Source organism: Balaenoptera ricei, chromosome 8, assembly GCF_028023285.1.
Source record: "Balaenoptera ricei isolate mBalRic1 chromosome 8, mBalRic1.hap2, whole genome shotgun sequence".
Taxonomy (NCBI): Eukaryota; Metazoa; Chordata; class Mammalia; order Artiodactyla; family Balaenopteridae; genus Balaenoptera; species Balaenoptera ricei.
The window spans coordinates 13,948,465-13,964,816 of NC_082646.1; the positions used below are offsets into that span (position 1 = coordinate 13,948,465).

At 42.9% G+C, this 16,352-nt stretch overlaps 1 protein-coding gene across 6 annotated transcripts in view; it reads right to left on the reverse strand.

Moving 5' to 3' along the window:
• KMT2A (lysine methyltransferase 2A) overlaps positions 1-16,352 on the reverse strand; it is a 74,589-nt gene that overhangs the window by 5,186 nt on the left and 53,051 nt on the right. For 4 of the 6 annotated variants that reach the window (XM_059930292.1, XM_059930291.1, XM_059930289.1 and 1 more), the window contains 11 exons: positions 16,058-16,218; positions 15,675-15,860; positions 11,217-15,462; positions 10,451-10,531; positions 9,446-9,510; positions 8,171-8,341; positions 7,259-7,333; positions 2,112-2,286; positions 1,842-1,949; positions 889-972; positions 342-471 (listed from right to left, as the gene is read on the reverse strand). In XM_059930292.1, coding sequence (XP_059786275.1) covers positions 342-471; positions 889-972; positions 1,842-1,949; positions 2,112-2,286; positions 7,259-7,333; positions 8,171-8,341; positions 9,446-9,510; positions 10,451-10,531; positions 11,217-15,462; positions 15,675-15,860; positions 16,058-16,218 — 5,482 coding nt within the window. Of the gene's footprint in view, positions 1-341; positions 472-888; positions 973-1,841; positions 1,950-2,111; positions 2,287-7,258; positions 7,334-8,170; positions 8,342-9,445; positions 9,511-10,450; positions 10,553-11,216; positions 15,463-15,674; positions 15,861-16,057; positions 16,219-16,352 lie in introns of all 6 variants that reach the window. The other 2 variants (XM_059930290.1, XM_059930293.1) reach the window with 1 other exon arrangement.

Genomic DNA, 16,352 nt, shown 5'->3' on the forward strand with positions numbered 1-16,352 from the left:
TTTTTAGCTGCACCGAGCAGCTTGCGGGATCTTAGTTTCCCGACCAGGGATTGAACCCGGGCCCCTGCAGTGAAAGCGTCGAGTCCTAACCACCGGACAGCCAGGGAATTCCCGTCACTGTGTGCTTGTGACCCTGGGATCCATTCAGACAAACCTTCAAAGAGTATCTTTGTGTGCTAATCCCGAGAGTGGACTGGGCCCACCACAAATTCAGAGATGTTAAAATGTAAAAAACAAAAACAAAAACAAAAACTAATTCTTCCGCGATCTAGGGATCATCTTTATAGTTGATGGCCCCTTTCTATAACAAAAGAACTGGAGAATGAAAGTGTGGAACTCACCTTGCTGTCATAGTACTTCTCTCGCTTGTCAGTCTGGATGGAACGGATGACATTGCCAGCGTACTCAATCACCATCTCACCTGCATCGATGTTTCTCTTACAAAAAAGACCCCGGCCATGGATGGGAGACCTAGGACATAAAGATGGAAAAGACATCAGCCGCAGATTTTGCAAATAAGGTTAAATGTGTGAATACATGAATAAATGAATAAAATCTCCTGGTCTATTAGTTCCCCAGGAGAGACAGAGACTTGGAAAGAATCTGGACCCACCTGATTTGAGTATATTAATCACTCTAACAAACAGCCAAGGATTAAAGATTTCTCCGTTCCAAAGCCCACCAGAAGTAGCAATACTTTAAAGCTTACTGTGTTAAATTCCTCGTTCAACACAAGGAGTTGCAGGATCCCAGGACATCAGGTTCAATTAGTAATATCGATAAAAACCTCACTTACTGAATGAAGGAGGTCACTCCAGCATTTGATCCACTTTGATTTTGGAAAACTTCATTAGTTTTCTATAATTCTTTCTACAATTTTAGCCATACCTGTAGACACCAACTGCCTCCTTAGAAGTCTTTTTTAAGTGCCGGAAACGCATGGGCATTGGCAGATCCATACTAGTTGCCCTCCTAAAGAGAGACGGTTCGTTATTAATGAATTCTCTTCAGGAAATCATCAGTTTTGAGTCTTGGATCAAAGGTTCCTAGAGCATATGACTACACTATTCTGTGTGTTCAATCCCAAGCATAACAAAGGCCTTATAAAATCAGGCCTAAAATATAGTGTTACATATGAAGTCTGTGGTGGTACATGCAAAGCTGACAGAGTATACTACAGTTAAAGAAAATAAAATATACATCTTATAGTTATTTGAGTTTCTCCTCTGTAACACATTCCCCTCTCTTTGCCAGCCAGCTACTGTTACTTCAACACAAACTCTATTTCAGTCTTCTTAAATGTTATCTGGGAAATTGTGATCTAAGCAAAACTGCAACAGAGGGAAGCAGTATTTCTTTTTTTATTTTATTTTTAAATTTTTTATTGAAGTATAGTTGATTTACAATGTTGTGTTAGTTTCTGGTGTATAGCAAAGTGATTCAGTTATACATATATTCTTTTTCACATTCTTTTCCTTTATGGTTTATTACAGGATATTGAATATGGTTCCCTGTGCTATACAGTAGCACCTTGTTGTTTACCTATTTTATATACAGTAGTTTGTACCTGCTAATCCCAAACTCCTAATTTATCCCTACCACCTTTCCCCTTTGGTAACCAAAGTTTGTTTTCTGTGTCTGTGAGTCTGTTTCTGTTTTGTAAATAAGTTCATTTGTATCATATTTTTGATTCCACATATAAGTGATATCATATGGTATTTGTCTTTCTCTGACTCACTTCACTTAGTATGATAATCTCTAGATCCTTCCATGTTGCCGCAAATGGCATTATTTCATTCGTAAAGAGTATTTCTTATGACCGCTCTCTACTCCAGACTTACCGAGCTGACTTCAGCTGTACCTCCTCCTCTTCCTCATCATTGGGGTTGTATTCAGGAGGCTGCCGGTGTTTAGAAGCCAGGAAGTTAAACATGTCAAATGCTGACTTCCTGGAGCCAAAAGATGAAAATATACTTAGAGAAATACTTTAATAGAACCAGTGAAGGACAGTGTTAACACTGGAAATCTCAAAGGTTAAGTGGGAAAATAATTATATCATTAGATCATAAAATCAAGACCTCCAACTGCTTATGGAAAGGAAGAGAACTTGCCTCAGGTGGACTTCAGCCCTGGCCGAGCCATGAGGGTTCAGTGGAGGTTCATTGGCCTCCTCTGGTTTGTGGAAACGGAATTTGTAATTCCTACAGTGCTTGGCACCAGACAGTTGCTCAATCAGGAACACAACTGCATCGTGGAGAATCCCCAGCATCCTCAAACCGTTCACACCTGCAGGGTCAAAGGCACCCGGGCAGTGAGGAGCCCAGCCAATAGGAAGCTGCATACAACCACAGAAATGCCTAAGCTAGGGAATAACTCAGCCAGAGGCTGCTCAAGGGTGAATTATACTAAAGACAAGCTAGAAATCATCATTAGATAGCCATTAAAATGATGCGGATACAGATCCATCCACATGGAAAACACTCATGATAGATTAAGTGAAAAAAGCATGCCACCAAACTATGGACTATTTTCTATGTTCTCTGTGTACACAGAAATGCTATATGTGTTATTTCGTTTCATGGCATAATGACCACACCAGGCAGGAAATGCTAGCTTCATCTCAAGGTAAGTAAACCTAGGCTCACACCCAAGGTCACATAGCTAGTGTGACAGAATTTGAACCTTGGTCTGTACAACTCTAACTATGATCCCATTTTTGTTTACAGGTAATGGAGTAATCAGCTCACATGCACACAGGCACCTCACTAAAATTTATAAGGAATGTTAGTGAACCTCTAACAGAGAACTCTCTTCCGTGCTGTTACAGTGAACTTATGGAGAAATACACTCAATAGCCACTTTGTTTTACTCACTTAGTCTTATTCCATTAATGAGCATTTCTTATTTCTTTTTATTTTAAAAAAAATTTATGTAAGTCTGCTGGCACAGATAGTGAAAGGCTTTCTAAAATGATTGGCTTCAGGACTTCCCTGGTGGTGCAGTGGTTAAGACTCTGCACTCCCAATGCAGGGGGCCCGGCTTCAATCCCTGGTCAGGGAACTAGTCCAACATGCATGCCACAACTAAAAGTTTGCATGCCACAACTAAGGAGCCTGCCTGCCGCAACTAAGGAGCCCACATGCTGTGACTAAGACCCGGTGCAACCAAATAAATAAATAAATATTAAAAATAATAATAATAATAATAAAATAAAATGATTGGCTTCTTTCCTTAAAGGATGGGACATAGTAATAATTGCCATACCTCTTTTTAACACTAGCAAATAGCTAGTTAAATAAATAGTATATCATTTACAATTATTGTTTTTGGTATTAATAGATACCAAAATAATAATGGCATCTATTGTGGACAAGATATTATTTCATAGGCATAACTGTGTTAGGATCACACATGGAATTCCAACAGACACACAGTTTGTGTTATAAAGCATATTTATAGAGATGTAACCCCAGTGTAATCTGGGGGCCATATGCTATGTCTGGAAGGATATCCATGTTTAAATGTTAACAATTACTTCTAGGAGGTGGGACCCCGTCCACCAATTTGTTATTGTGGTGATTAGCTTCTCCAAATTTTAAAATTCTACATCTTGTATAATTTTTTAAAAGAGGGGCAAGTTATTATCAGGTGCCTAATTTCCACTTCACTTACGAGAATCTCTAAGGGATATAATTTGGTTTTAGTGGCAAGCAGAAAGTTAAGTCTCCAGATAAGCAACATTCTTATGATCACAATCGTTGTTCCGATTAGAACTCAACCTATAAAAGTATTAAACACAAGTCGACAACATAAGAGCCTGAAGTCATATAAGACAATGGCAAACATTTTTTTTTTTTTCTATACAACACTGATTTTCCCTAAGAATTTCTTCCTAGGAGTTTTAGATTGCTGTGGATTCCTAGGTAGAAAAAGCCATTAAAAAGCATACTTATGTGTATTTTCACAAAATTCATTTTAATGTTTAGGCTGAGTGTTCAACTCTAGTGTCCAACCTTCACTGGAGGGCTTACAATGAGATTGGACACTGTGTCAATAATGGGAAAAGAAAGATGAGTTGCACATGGCCCCTGTTCTCAAGGAGCCCTTGGCAGAGGGAGGCAGATATGAACACAGACCTCGCAATGTGAAAGCAACCAGATAAAGGTGTAGTATAAAGTACAACAGGGAACAATCTATTCTCGTGTGGGCCATTCACTTGTTCATCCAACAAATATTTACTGAGCACCTACTGTATCTCCCGCATTCTTTCCATCTCTCCACTGTGCCAGACAGAATCTTGGGAAAACAAAGGTGAACAAGACAGGAAGGTACCCGAGACAGAAAGGTCTCAGATTTTTTTTTTTTAAATAAATTTATTTATTTATTTATTTATTTTTGGCTTAGTTGGGTCTTTGTTGCTGCGCGCGGGCTTTCTCTAGTTGCGGTGAGCGGGGGCTACTCTTCATTGCGGTGCGCGGGCTTCTCATTGTGGTGGCTTCTCTTGTTGTGAAGCACGGGCTCTAGGCACATGGGCTTCAGTAGTTGTGGCTCGCGGGCTTTAGTGCACAGGCTAAGTAGTTGTGGCATGCGGGCTCAGTAGTTGTGGCTCGCGGGCTCTAGAGCGCAGGCTCAGCAGTTGTGGTGCATGGGCTTAGCTGCTCCGCGGCATGTGGGATCTTCCCGGACCAGGGCTCAAACCCGTGTCCCCTGTGTTGGCAGGCAGATTCTTAACCACTGCACCACCAGGGAAGCCCAGGTCTCAGCTTTAATGTCACCAGAACCCTTGGACCCTTACCTAATACCATATATAAAAATTAACTCAAAATGGGTCAAGGACCTAAACGTAAGACCTAAAACTATAAAACTCTTAGAAGAAAACATAGGACAAAATCTTCATGACACTGAATTTAGCAATGCTTTCTTGGATATGACATCAAAGGCACAGGTAACAAAAGAAAAAACAGACAAATTGGACTTCATGATGATTAAAAAATGTTGTGCATCAAAAGATACTATTAAAAAAAGCTAGTATTCAGTGATTTCTCTGAATTCTATCTCAAATCCCGTCAGGATAATGATCTTAATTTGGCATATTAGGGTACTTAAATAAATCATGTCAGGTTCATTACTTTTATTTTTTTATTTTTGGCTGCACCGCACGGCTTCCCTGACGAGGGACTGAACCTGGGCCCTCGGCAGTAAGAACACAGAGTCCTAACCACTGGACCGCCAGGGAATTCCCAGGTTCATTATTTTAATTAATCCTCACGACAAATTTTGAAGGTTGCATTAATATTCCCACTTAAGGAGATTAAGCCTTGAAGAAGTAAATTAGCTTGCACCTGAAATAATGTTGATAGCAAAAGTGCAGAAATGGGACTTGAACTCAGCTTCTGTCTCCAGAGTTCATGGTTTCTAACCACCATTCCATGTGGCAGCAAAAGACATGGATAAATGAAAGCAATCTTTGTGCCGTTGGCGAAAAGGGCTGAGCTACTCAATTTGAGACTGAGACCACTGAGCTCGGGATGCTGGTTTCCTCTAGGAGCAGAATCTTACACACATTATCAGTAATCATTTCAGAGTGACTCCTGGGAGAGGCCATGTACAAATTTAATTATAGTTCACCCAATGACTGCCACAGTTGGACAGAGCAGGACCTATGAGCCATATTTTTCTGCCCCCAAAATATCTCCCTCACCAATCTAAAAAAAACAAAAAACAAAAAAGACACTATCCAGAGTAAAAAAGGAGGCAGCCCACAGAATAGGAGAAAATATTTGCAAATCATATATCTGATAAGGGATTAATATCCAGAATACATAGAACTTCTAAAACTCAACAACAACAAAAAAAAACAACCTGATGAAAATATAGACAAAGGACTTGAATAAACATTTCTCTAAAGAAGATATATAAGTGGCCAATAATCACATGAAAAGATGCTCGACATCTCAAGTCTTTAGGGAAATGTACAGAAAACAAAAACAAGTACTGGTGAGGATGAGGAGAAATCGGAATTCTGTGTACCATTGGTGGGAACGTAAAATGGTACAGCCACTGCAGAAAACAGTATGATGGTTTCTCAAAAAATTAAAGATCGCATCACCATATGATCCAGCAATTCCACTTCTGGGTATATACCCAAAAGAATTGAAAGCAAAGTCTTAAAGAGATCTCTGTACACCCATGTTCACAGCAGAATTATTCAAAACAACAAAAATGTGGAAGCAATTCAAGTGCCCACAGATGGATCAATTGATAAAAGTAAATGTGATACATACATACAATGGAATATTATTCAGCTTGAAAAAGGAAGTAAGTTCTGCAACATGCTACAGCAAGGATGCACCTTGAGGACATTATGCTGAGTGTACTAAGCCAGTCACAAGAGGACAAACACTGTATGATTCCACTTATATGAGGTACTTAAAATAGTTAAAAGACGGAAGAGGAGGATGGGGAGTCATTGTTTAATGGATATAGAGTTTCAGTTTTACAAGATGAAAAGTTACGGGGATGGATGGTGGTGATGGCTGCACAACAAGGTGGATGTATTTAACACCACAGAACTGTATACTTAAAAATAGTTAAGATGAGATATGGGGATGTACGTATATGTATAGCTGATTCACTCTGTTGTACAGCAGAAACTAACACACATTGTAAAGCAATTATACTCCAATAAAGATGTTAAAAAAAAATAAAAGAATAAGACGGTAACTTTTATGTTACGTGTATTTTACCACAATAAAAAATATTCATCTGTAAAAGAAAAAAACAAATGAAATACTGAGACAATGTTACAGTAGAGAGAAATCTTGAAAGCATCATGTTAAATGAAACAAGCCAGTCACAGAAGGCCACGTATTATATGATTCATTTCTGTAGGAAATGTACAGAAGAGGTACATCCAGAGAGACAGAGAGTAGATTAGTGGCTGCCAGGGGCTGGGGCTGAGGAATGACTGCTAATGGGTATGGGGCTTCTTTTAGGGATGATGAAAATGTTCTGCAATTACACAGTAGTGATGGTTTACACAACTCTGTGAATACACTAAGAGCCATCGATTTGTATGCTTTAAATGGGTAAACTGTGTAGTATAAGGTTTATATCTCAATAAAGCTGTGAAAAATGATTTTTTTTAAAAAAGAGGGTTGATTTTTTTTTTTTTTTTTGTGAAATCAACCCTGTAGCTTAGACCCACAAGTTACCAGAGGATACTGAGACAGGAGTAAAATGACCGCTGCAGCATTACCTGCAAATGAAAGCTGCTTTAGGCGGGCGTTTGACCGAGCCTCCTGGACTTTGTCTGTCAATGACTTCCAGGCATCTGTGAGGAAATAAGATAATTCAGTCAAACATCTCTTAACGCCAATGATGTGAAAACATCCCCTGCTAGAACAGCTTTTTGTCGTTTTCTTAGTTTAAATCAGTTCAGTGAATAAGAAAGCAGCTGGGAAGGTGCCCCACCCAACAGCGCTCCTTTCTGTTACAAAGGATAGAGGTGGTGAGGAGGTTCCCACCTTCTGAAAATGACCCCTGCATCCTCAACGCACTCACTTCCCGAGGTAGTCCTGGTCCCAAACTTGAATGTGTGGTATTAACTCTACTCCCTGTACTGCTAACCAAAACAATACCAGCACTAACGGTTAACCAGGACTGGCGGAAGGAGATCACAACCTCTCAGTTCCTTACAGTTGAGGGGTGTAACTAGAAAACCTTTACAATCCCTTCCAGCTCTATCCTAAGAGTCTACGATCTCTTCCTATCTGTTGGATTTATTCCCACACTCCACACTCAATACATCTAATGCAGAATGTGTACACTCAAACTAGTTATTTTTTTGTTCTCCTTACATATCTTTTTTTTTTTTTCAGTCACCCAGGCCAGAATCTTCAGAGGCATCTTTGAGTCCTCTCTCTCTACCCTCTATATCCAAGCAGTCATGAATGTGTCTGTTCTTCTCTCCTTTCCTTTCTTCTCCTACTGGAAGTGGGCTTTATTACCTGACACCTCTACTGCAGCAATACTCTCACTAGTGGCCTCTTGCCTTCTAGTGTCTCCAATTCAATCTATCTCATATGGAGCTGCTCACACAAATGGTACTACTGCAGCCCTAGCTGAACAGAGCCTGTGCTGTTGGGCTGGCCTAATTTAATCCACTCACCTTCGATACTTTCTGCACAGATCTGAAAGCCATCGTCACTTGAAATTTCAAAAACAAGTCCTTTTTTGGGCTTTTTCTCAGCAATGCTTTCCTTCCGCTTCTGTTCTTGCTGGAGCCAAAGCATAAGTGGAGAGCTGAAATTACTTTCTTCTTCTTCCGCTGTTTTCGGTTCTGTGAGGGAGAAAATAGATAGGGGCCAAAGTGGACGCCATAGCAAACACTTACTGAGTACTTTATGCACGTTATCTCCAAGCCTAACAACATTACACAGCTGGTTTTATTACTTCCATTTACAGATAACAAACCTGAGGTTCAAAGAGGTGGAGCAGCTTGCCTGAGGTTATAGCTGGGAAGTGACCAAAACTAGAATTTTTTTTTTTTTTTTTTATGTGAAGTTATGCTGTCTCTCTGGTAGTTTCTGGTATGACAATCTGACAGTTTTTCAATAAGTAATTGCCCTCAACAGAGTCAAAGCTAAAAAATAACACTGGTCAACATGTATGAAACACTACATATGAGGCACTCTTCTAGGAACTTCCTGTATTAACTCAGATAAACCTCACAACAATCCAATGAGGTAGGTGAGAAATGATCTAAATTTTAAAGGTGAGAAAACTGAGGCAGAGAGAGGTTAAGCAGCCCATGTTCATACAGCCAGTAAGTGGTAAAGCTGGGATTTCAACCTATCTGACTGCAGAGTCTGTACTCTCAGCCACCACCCCTCACACTGCCTTCTTACAGAGAGATGCATCAATCCTCTCCAGGAATCAGCAAATCAGCAGAATGTGATTGCATCCCAAGTCGTATGGCTAAGCATTTTCTCTACCTGGTTTTCTTCTGGGAATCCCCTCAACGGAAAAGGACAAAGTCTTATATCCAGAGCTCTCTAGTCTTGAAGTGACTAGTTGTTTACTGATGAAATTCATCAGGACAGAAGTGCTATGGAGATGTATCTGGCGTCATAACCTAAATCTGGCTATATTATATAATAAAAATGGTTCTTGGTCTTCACTAGTGACAACTAAAGGATGAAGGCAGTTTATTGTGAGCTATTTAAGTCACACTGCTGTTACAGCAAACAGAGCAGAAGAGTATTTATAGGTTTTAGTTTTGTGTCCTTTGGCCAATCGCTTAACATCTTTAGCGCTTTGACTTTTTTTTTTTTTTTTAAATCTAGAAAATCATTAGGTAGAGAAGGTGACTTTTACAGTACTTCTGGCTTTGAAATTCTGATTCTAACCCGTTACCCATCTAACCTGTTACCCACGCACACACCTGAATTTTCTTGTTCATCTGCTGGATTCTGTGTTGTCTGAATCTCAGGAAGAACAGCCACTTGCCTACACGAAAAGAAAACCAAATGTGAGATGTAACACCAGCTAGTTCTTCAATTCAAAGATAAAAACTGTCCACAATCTACCATACAGCTGTATCAATTATACAAAACAACCACTAGACATGAACCACAGGATGCTTTGTGAACAACCTGTTGAATGAACACACCACCACACTACTGTACGATACATAACATCAACTATCTTTTGTGAGATTCTCTCCCAAACATTTGACATGAAGTTTCTGCTTTTGGAGTTGTAGACTGTGTCCTTAAAATTCTTCTCATACCCTTAACTGTTAGAAAAAAATAAAAGGACGCTTGTTAGAAGCAGTTCTGGAGTTCCTTAAGTGAGTTAGCTGGTTTAATTAAAAACAAAAGCAGCCTGCATGATGAACCAGTAAACCATACCTATTTTCACTTTTTACAATTAAATAAAACCTGCAAACAATCCAGATGCAGATCAAGAGGGAACTAGTTAAATAAATTACTGTAGGTCTACACAACAGAACTGGAGGCAGCCATTAAAAAATGAAGTGGCACAGAGATATGTGCACAATACAGTAGCTGAAAAAAAACAAGTATAGACCAGTATGTACGGCATTATTTTATGTAAAAAAGGTATCTACGTATTCAAATGTACACCATGCATATCTGTATGCACAGAAATGTCGGTATGAATGAAAACAAATTACGAGCAACGATTACCTCTAGGCAATAAATTCGGAACAGAGTAGGCAGGATGAACATGGAACCATTACCCATTATTTAAATAATTCTGTGGGTTTTTTTTCTTCTTTACAAGCATGTATTAATTCCATTAAAAAAAAACTTTGGCAAAAATAAATAAATAAATAAAAAATCAACACAAATCAGGAAGGACTATTTTCTAAATGAGGTGGACAGAACTGAGTGCTTCATCTCAGGGAACTAAGCTTTACACCTACCCTGCAGGCTGCCCACGCTCTTTCTGTGGCGACTGTTCCACGTTAGCTATGTCCTGCTGCTCTGCCTCTGCTCCTGGAGTCCTGGAACAGAATCGTTTGTATCTTTTCAAGAAAAACAACAGTAAATATGTATCCAACATGGAGGTCAGTCTAAAGAAACGACTCTAACAGGATCTGATAAAATTTATGGGCTGAGAAAACTAACCTGTGGTGATATGGGTTAGACAGTGGTTACCTTGAGGGGGTACTGACTAAGAGGGGGCACCAGGAGCCTTCTGGAACACTAGAAATATTTTATGTTAGGATCTGAACGGCAGCTACATGGATGCATACCTAGGTAAAAGTTCACTCTGTGTACTTTATGTATATTTTAATGACAATGTTTCAGAAAAGGACACCATGAGGATCTACAACAGGTGGTTTTGCCCTCCAGACAGCAATAATCATCCCTTAGTATCCTAACTAAGCCTCAGCAAAAAAGAAACAGGAGCAAACAGCAGCACTGTTCTAAATCAGAGCAAAGAGCAATTAAAGATGTGGTTCTATCCAGGGGACCAACTGCCCGCGGATGGAACTAAATTTTACTCTATAAATCACCACCGTGAGGAAAAAAAAAAAAAAAAAAAAAATCAAAGTCAAAGCCCAGAAAACCCAAGTAATACAACTTGGGCAGAGGTGTGTCCCTCCCAGAAGGCCACTTCAACAGCCTCTGATCCAGAGCATGAAACCCCTCAGACCCAGCAGAGCCAAGGTCTGCATCTCTCACCCTGTGACTGAGGTCAGGGGTGTCATGTTGGCTTCTTGGTCTGGAATGTGTGCTTCAGAAGAACTGGTCCGCAAGTGGGAAACTTTGTGCTTCTTGCCACTCCCTTTGTCCAAGGGCAGCTGAATCCGTTTGATTTTTGGTTTGGGTTTCATGGGCCCCGGCACTGAGGGACTTGCTGACTGCTGTCCAGAGGACGGAGAGCCCCCAGGAGAGGTGGAGCTGGCTTGCATAGCTGAGGATAAAGCCTTATTCTGCTCCAGCCCCATGCTATTAGGAGCATCTACTGTCTGGGTAAAGTTGGAGCCCTGGGTCCCTGGAGCGGAATCAAGATCCCGCTGGGAAGAGAGAATCCCAGTTTTGCTGGCGAGGAGCTGGCTCACGTGCTGGAGCTGATAGTGTTCTTCTGCCTCCCCTGAAGGCGAAGCAGCTGTTACGCCCGCGGTCTGAGTCGAGGGGCGCACACAGATGCTGGATGCTGCCGTCATTGCAGCAGTAGAGGGAGTCTGTGACGTCCCCAGCTGTGGAAACATTCCTGAACTTGGCGGTAAAGCCACAGGCTGGTCTTGAATCCCCAGGCTCTGCTGGCTGGCTTTGATTAAAAGGTTGCTTATGGAGCCAATATCCGGGCTACCAAGCAACCTCGGGTTGGTTAACGCGACATGTCCTGGAACGGACGCGCTACTTGTAGGGGCGGTTGTAGTTTGCATGGATACAACGTTCAGGACGGAGGAACCGGAGGCCAAGCCAGACACAGGCCCTGACGTGAGGTGGCCGGTATCCTGGCTTATGGTGGCTGCACCCGCCGCCGGGGCAGCAGCCCCTCCCACATTCTGTGGTAACAGGGGCGCCTGTTCAAAATACATGATGCCGGACTTAGACCTTTTTATGATGTTGGGGACAGTTCGGTGAGATGAAGTATTAAGTGACCCCAGGTCTAACAGATTGGGATGATTTGGAAGCTGGGAGGGTGTGAAGTTAATCAATGTCATGTTGGAAACCACGTCGGAAGGGGCGATGTTTGAAGGGGTACTAGAGGGAGCGAGTTTTTTATTCTTTCGGGTCTGCAGGCGAGATATGGGTCTTTTCTTGAGTCCAGAGGATGGAGTGGCGACTGTGGTACTGAGATCTGTCCTCTGGCTGGCTTCTGAAACCAAAAGCTGGGGATCTGGAGGAGGCTGGACCCCGATAAGTAGGCCTGAAGGAGGACTGCTGATGTTTGGTGGGAAGCTACTCTGAGTAGCTGCAGGGAAGGAATGTAAGTGCTGGTGATGAGGCATGGGGAGCAGTCCTTTGCTAGCAGGAGGGAATAAAGACTGGGAAGTCGGCAGGCTTGGATTGAGTCCTGTGGTTAGGGTGAGACCACTTCCCATGGGCCCCAGTACTGACGTGTTTGTCTCCATCACACTGGGTGCAGAACTAACAGAAGAGGTCAGCTGGATTTTTTGGGTCACTCCATTCGGAAGAGTCTGGAGAACGTAAAGTGGCTGCATGTTCTGGTTAACAACAATGAGTTTCTCGGTGGCTGGTTTCAGGTGGGGCGGAGTGGTCTGGACAGCGGCGTTAGAAATCTGAGACGGGCCAGGGCTGTCGGTAGAGTTGGGCACGTATTTCTGGTTCTGGATAGGAACGGTAGGGGAAACAGGTACCTGAAGGCCAGGGGTGCTACTATTTCTAGTTAAATCCTGGTTGTTGCCATGACCTTGCTCCACCGAACCACAAGGAGGGCTGGAGATGTGGTCTGCATCCATGTGACCTTGGATAAAGTGGTCAGGAGTCATGTGGCCTTCAGGGCTGGGATCTACTCCTGGACTCAGCAGTGAGGAGTCACCTTCAGAGGAGGCCACAGATTTTTCCGGGATGGTTCCTCTCTTCTCCCCTGAGTCTGAGATTACAGCTAGCCTACTGGGGTTCTGGCTCGGGACAGTGGGACTCCGCGTGGTCAGGACAGAGAGGTCTGACGGCAGCTCTAGTGGCAACTCGAACTGCTCCTCTGCTGAGATGGAGGAAGAAACACTGCTGTCCACGGCTTCCGTTGTCGGCAACTGCTGAGAAAACACTTCGAAAAGACCCATGTCTTTTTCACGATTACTATCAAGACCCAAACCTTCACCAAGATTCAGGAGTTCCGACGAAGAGGACTCTGGGCTCTCACCCAAAGCCTGCATGGATGGAGTATTCTTTAGTACAAAGTCCATAATGTCTGAGGGCAGGATGTTCCCACAGTCATCACTGTTGTTATTATCTGAATCCGATTTCAGGAGCTCAGTATTATAGGTGTCCAGTAAGTTTTTGTCTGAGGGGGTGCTTGTGTGGACCCTGCGGCTTGACTCCAATGAGCTGAGCTGAGCTTCCAAGGAATCCTGTCCCTGTGTTTTCACTCTGCTCACAGCGTGGCAGTTATCCATCTTTGGCTCATTTTTGTGGCCAACAGAGCTCTTAATGACATGCTCTTTTTCACCAGTGTCTTCAGGCCGATCCATCTTCAAGTTCTCTGTTCCGTTTTCTTTACTGTTTCTTTTTGGAATCTGGCTGCTTTTCCTCGTGGTGGCTGTGACGCTAGTATCACTCTCTGTCCCATCGTCAACACCATCCAACTGTGAGATTTTTGGAAGATCACATTGCTCCTCCTCCCGAAATAAATTATGGGGTGTCAGCCGTTCCTCTCCACCTGAAGAAATCACTGTCCTAGTGAAATTGTAATAGTATAAATCGTCTTCGTCGGAAGTGCTCAAGTCATCGGCCCCGTCCACCTGTCCTTCAGCGGATCTCTTGCCTCGCTTCTTCCCAGTTGAGCTGCTGTAAAACGGAATGTCTTCTTCGCCATAGGACCTTACTCCATAGAGTGGGGTGAGCCCAAAGAACATGTTAGAACGTGCCCGGGCGCTGCGACGGGGATATCTCCTCTTGAAAGAGCCATCCTCCTGAGGTTTGGGGCCATCTGGAAGCATTAGGTTTCTGTCCTGTACTGGAAGATTCTGATAGTTATTACTTTGAGAATCCTGGGATGAGGTATTATTGGGGCTTGCTTGGGCGACCGGACCATCTCCTGGACCTTCGGAAGTGGAAATCGGTTCTGTTGGAGAGGCTGACTCTATCTGCAAAGGGGAAAGAGGACTACTTTCTTTTAGGGTATTCTTGGACTGACTCTCACCCTCCATTTTTAGAGGTGTCAGTGTTACTTTGACTGTGCGTTTCCGGGGTGTCTGTAATTCCTTGGCAGACCCTTCTACTTGCATGGATGGAGCTTTGGGGACTCCTGGAATAGAATGGACTTTGTCCCCAATCTTATCAGAGGAAACATTATTACATGGTCGTTGCCCCATGAACTCAGGAGGCAAAACTTCATCAACGAACTCTGGCTTTAGGTTTCCTTCCTCACCAGTTGCCACCTGACCAGGTTCCAAAAAAGATTGACTGGAATGCTTTTCTTTGAACATTTCTTTACAAGATTTTTTCCCTTTCTGTCTCCTGTCTCTGGAGCTGGATCCCACGTGCTCGTTGATAATGGACGATCTGCTGCTCACTCCAGATAGCTTCAAGGTTTTGACTTTAGTATCTTCATCGGGAGGGGAGTTTGCTGACTGGGTGGAATCTGTCTGTTGGTCTCGATCATTCCTCTGCCCTCTCAAATGGAGTGGCGGGTACGGGAGGGCCTCTTTAGAAGAAAACGGCACTGAAGACAGTTCAGCAAAAGTGCCCGTTTTACTAACATTTAATTCTCCAGCTGTTGCATTATGAACCAGTGGGGCCAGTTTCGGAAGGCCAGGGTAAGCCACATTATGTGCCGATCCCTCTGAGTTCTTGGAACTCGGCATTTTGGTCTTCTCTCCCTTCGAAGAGGAGCTCTTGGATGTTGAGTCTGAAGCGCTGGAATGCTTCATTTCTGAAGATGAAGAGCCATCGAAGTGACTGGTTTTAGTGCCCATAGTAACTACCGTCCTTTGCAGATGTGAAGAGGTGGGAGTGTTCTGCCCTAAATTAGTGTTAGAATTCAGCGGCCCTAAGACATGATCAACCGCTTTGGCACTTGACTCGAGATCTGCGGCGGTCCCTACGGTGGCGACTGAGGAAACACTGTTCCTGGAGTAAGTGCTCCCAGTTCTCATTGGAGACATTATCCGGAGTTTAGACCGCTGGGGTGACAAGGAAGAAGTACTGTGACGCCTGGAGCCAATGCTTCGAAGTCCAGAGGAGAGTAAAGGGTCACCCACTGTGACTATCTCATGAGTGGTTGGGGTAGGGCTTCCTAAACGAGAGAGAAAGTAATAAAGTCCATTACAGATCAGACACGTGTGCTGTACCACTGGTTTCAATGACTTAGCTAGATATGTTTACAGCTAACGGAAAAATCAACATTTTCCATTGGCAGAAGTCACCACGATAAAGGTGCCTGACAGCATTACAAACTAATCTTTGAGCTGACCTCCTTGGGTCGGGTAGGTCAGTGAAGTCTTTTACCTGCAGAAGGCAGCGGCCGACAGCCAGGGGATCTCTGTGTTGGAGAATAGCTGGGTGTTCGAATCCTAGGGACCTTTGAGATGACGTGATAGAAACAGGAACCAGAGGTTTGTGAATGAGGAGGTCGATCTGGTGATGGAGGACTTACAATTTCAGCTGTGTTTTGACTTTCTTTAGGTGAGATTTCTGTGGCAGGAAATAAAAACTCTTACTAAAAAAGTTTAATTAAGATATCAAACAAATGAACCAAGAAAAAGCCAGCTGTCAGGTTAAGTACCAAAACAGAAGCAAATGTGACCTCCCAAAGCAAGGCCTTTTTCCCACCCGTCAATCGCAATATTCCCCCAAATCGAATTCAAGTCCCATCTTGATTAAAGGCTAACCTGCAAAAGATGTTGGACTGTGAGCGATGGTCCTGTTTTCATCATGTTCAACAGTGCTGTTGATGTCTGGCTCTACAACCGGAGGACGGCATTCCACTATCTTGCACGTGTACACGCAGCGTTTGCGAGCATCCGTGGTGCTCCAGTACACCCGAGAACACCTGCACGCAGATGGTAACGATCACCGTGAGTGCGAGGACAGAAGCAGAGACTGACATTTGTCAAAACCTCTTCTCAGCCTAGGTTCCCTGGCCTCCTTGATTTATAAAATTTAGCTTTATTTCATGGATTCTTA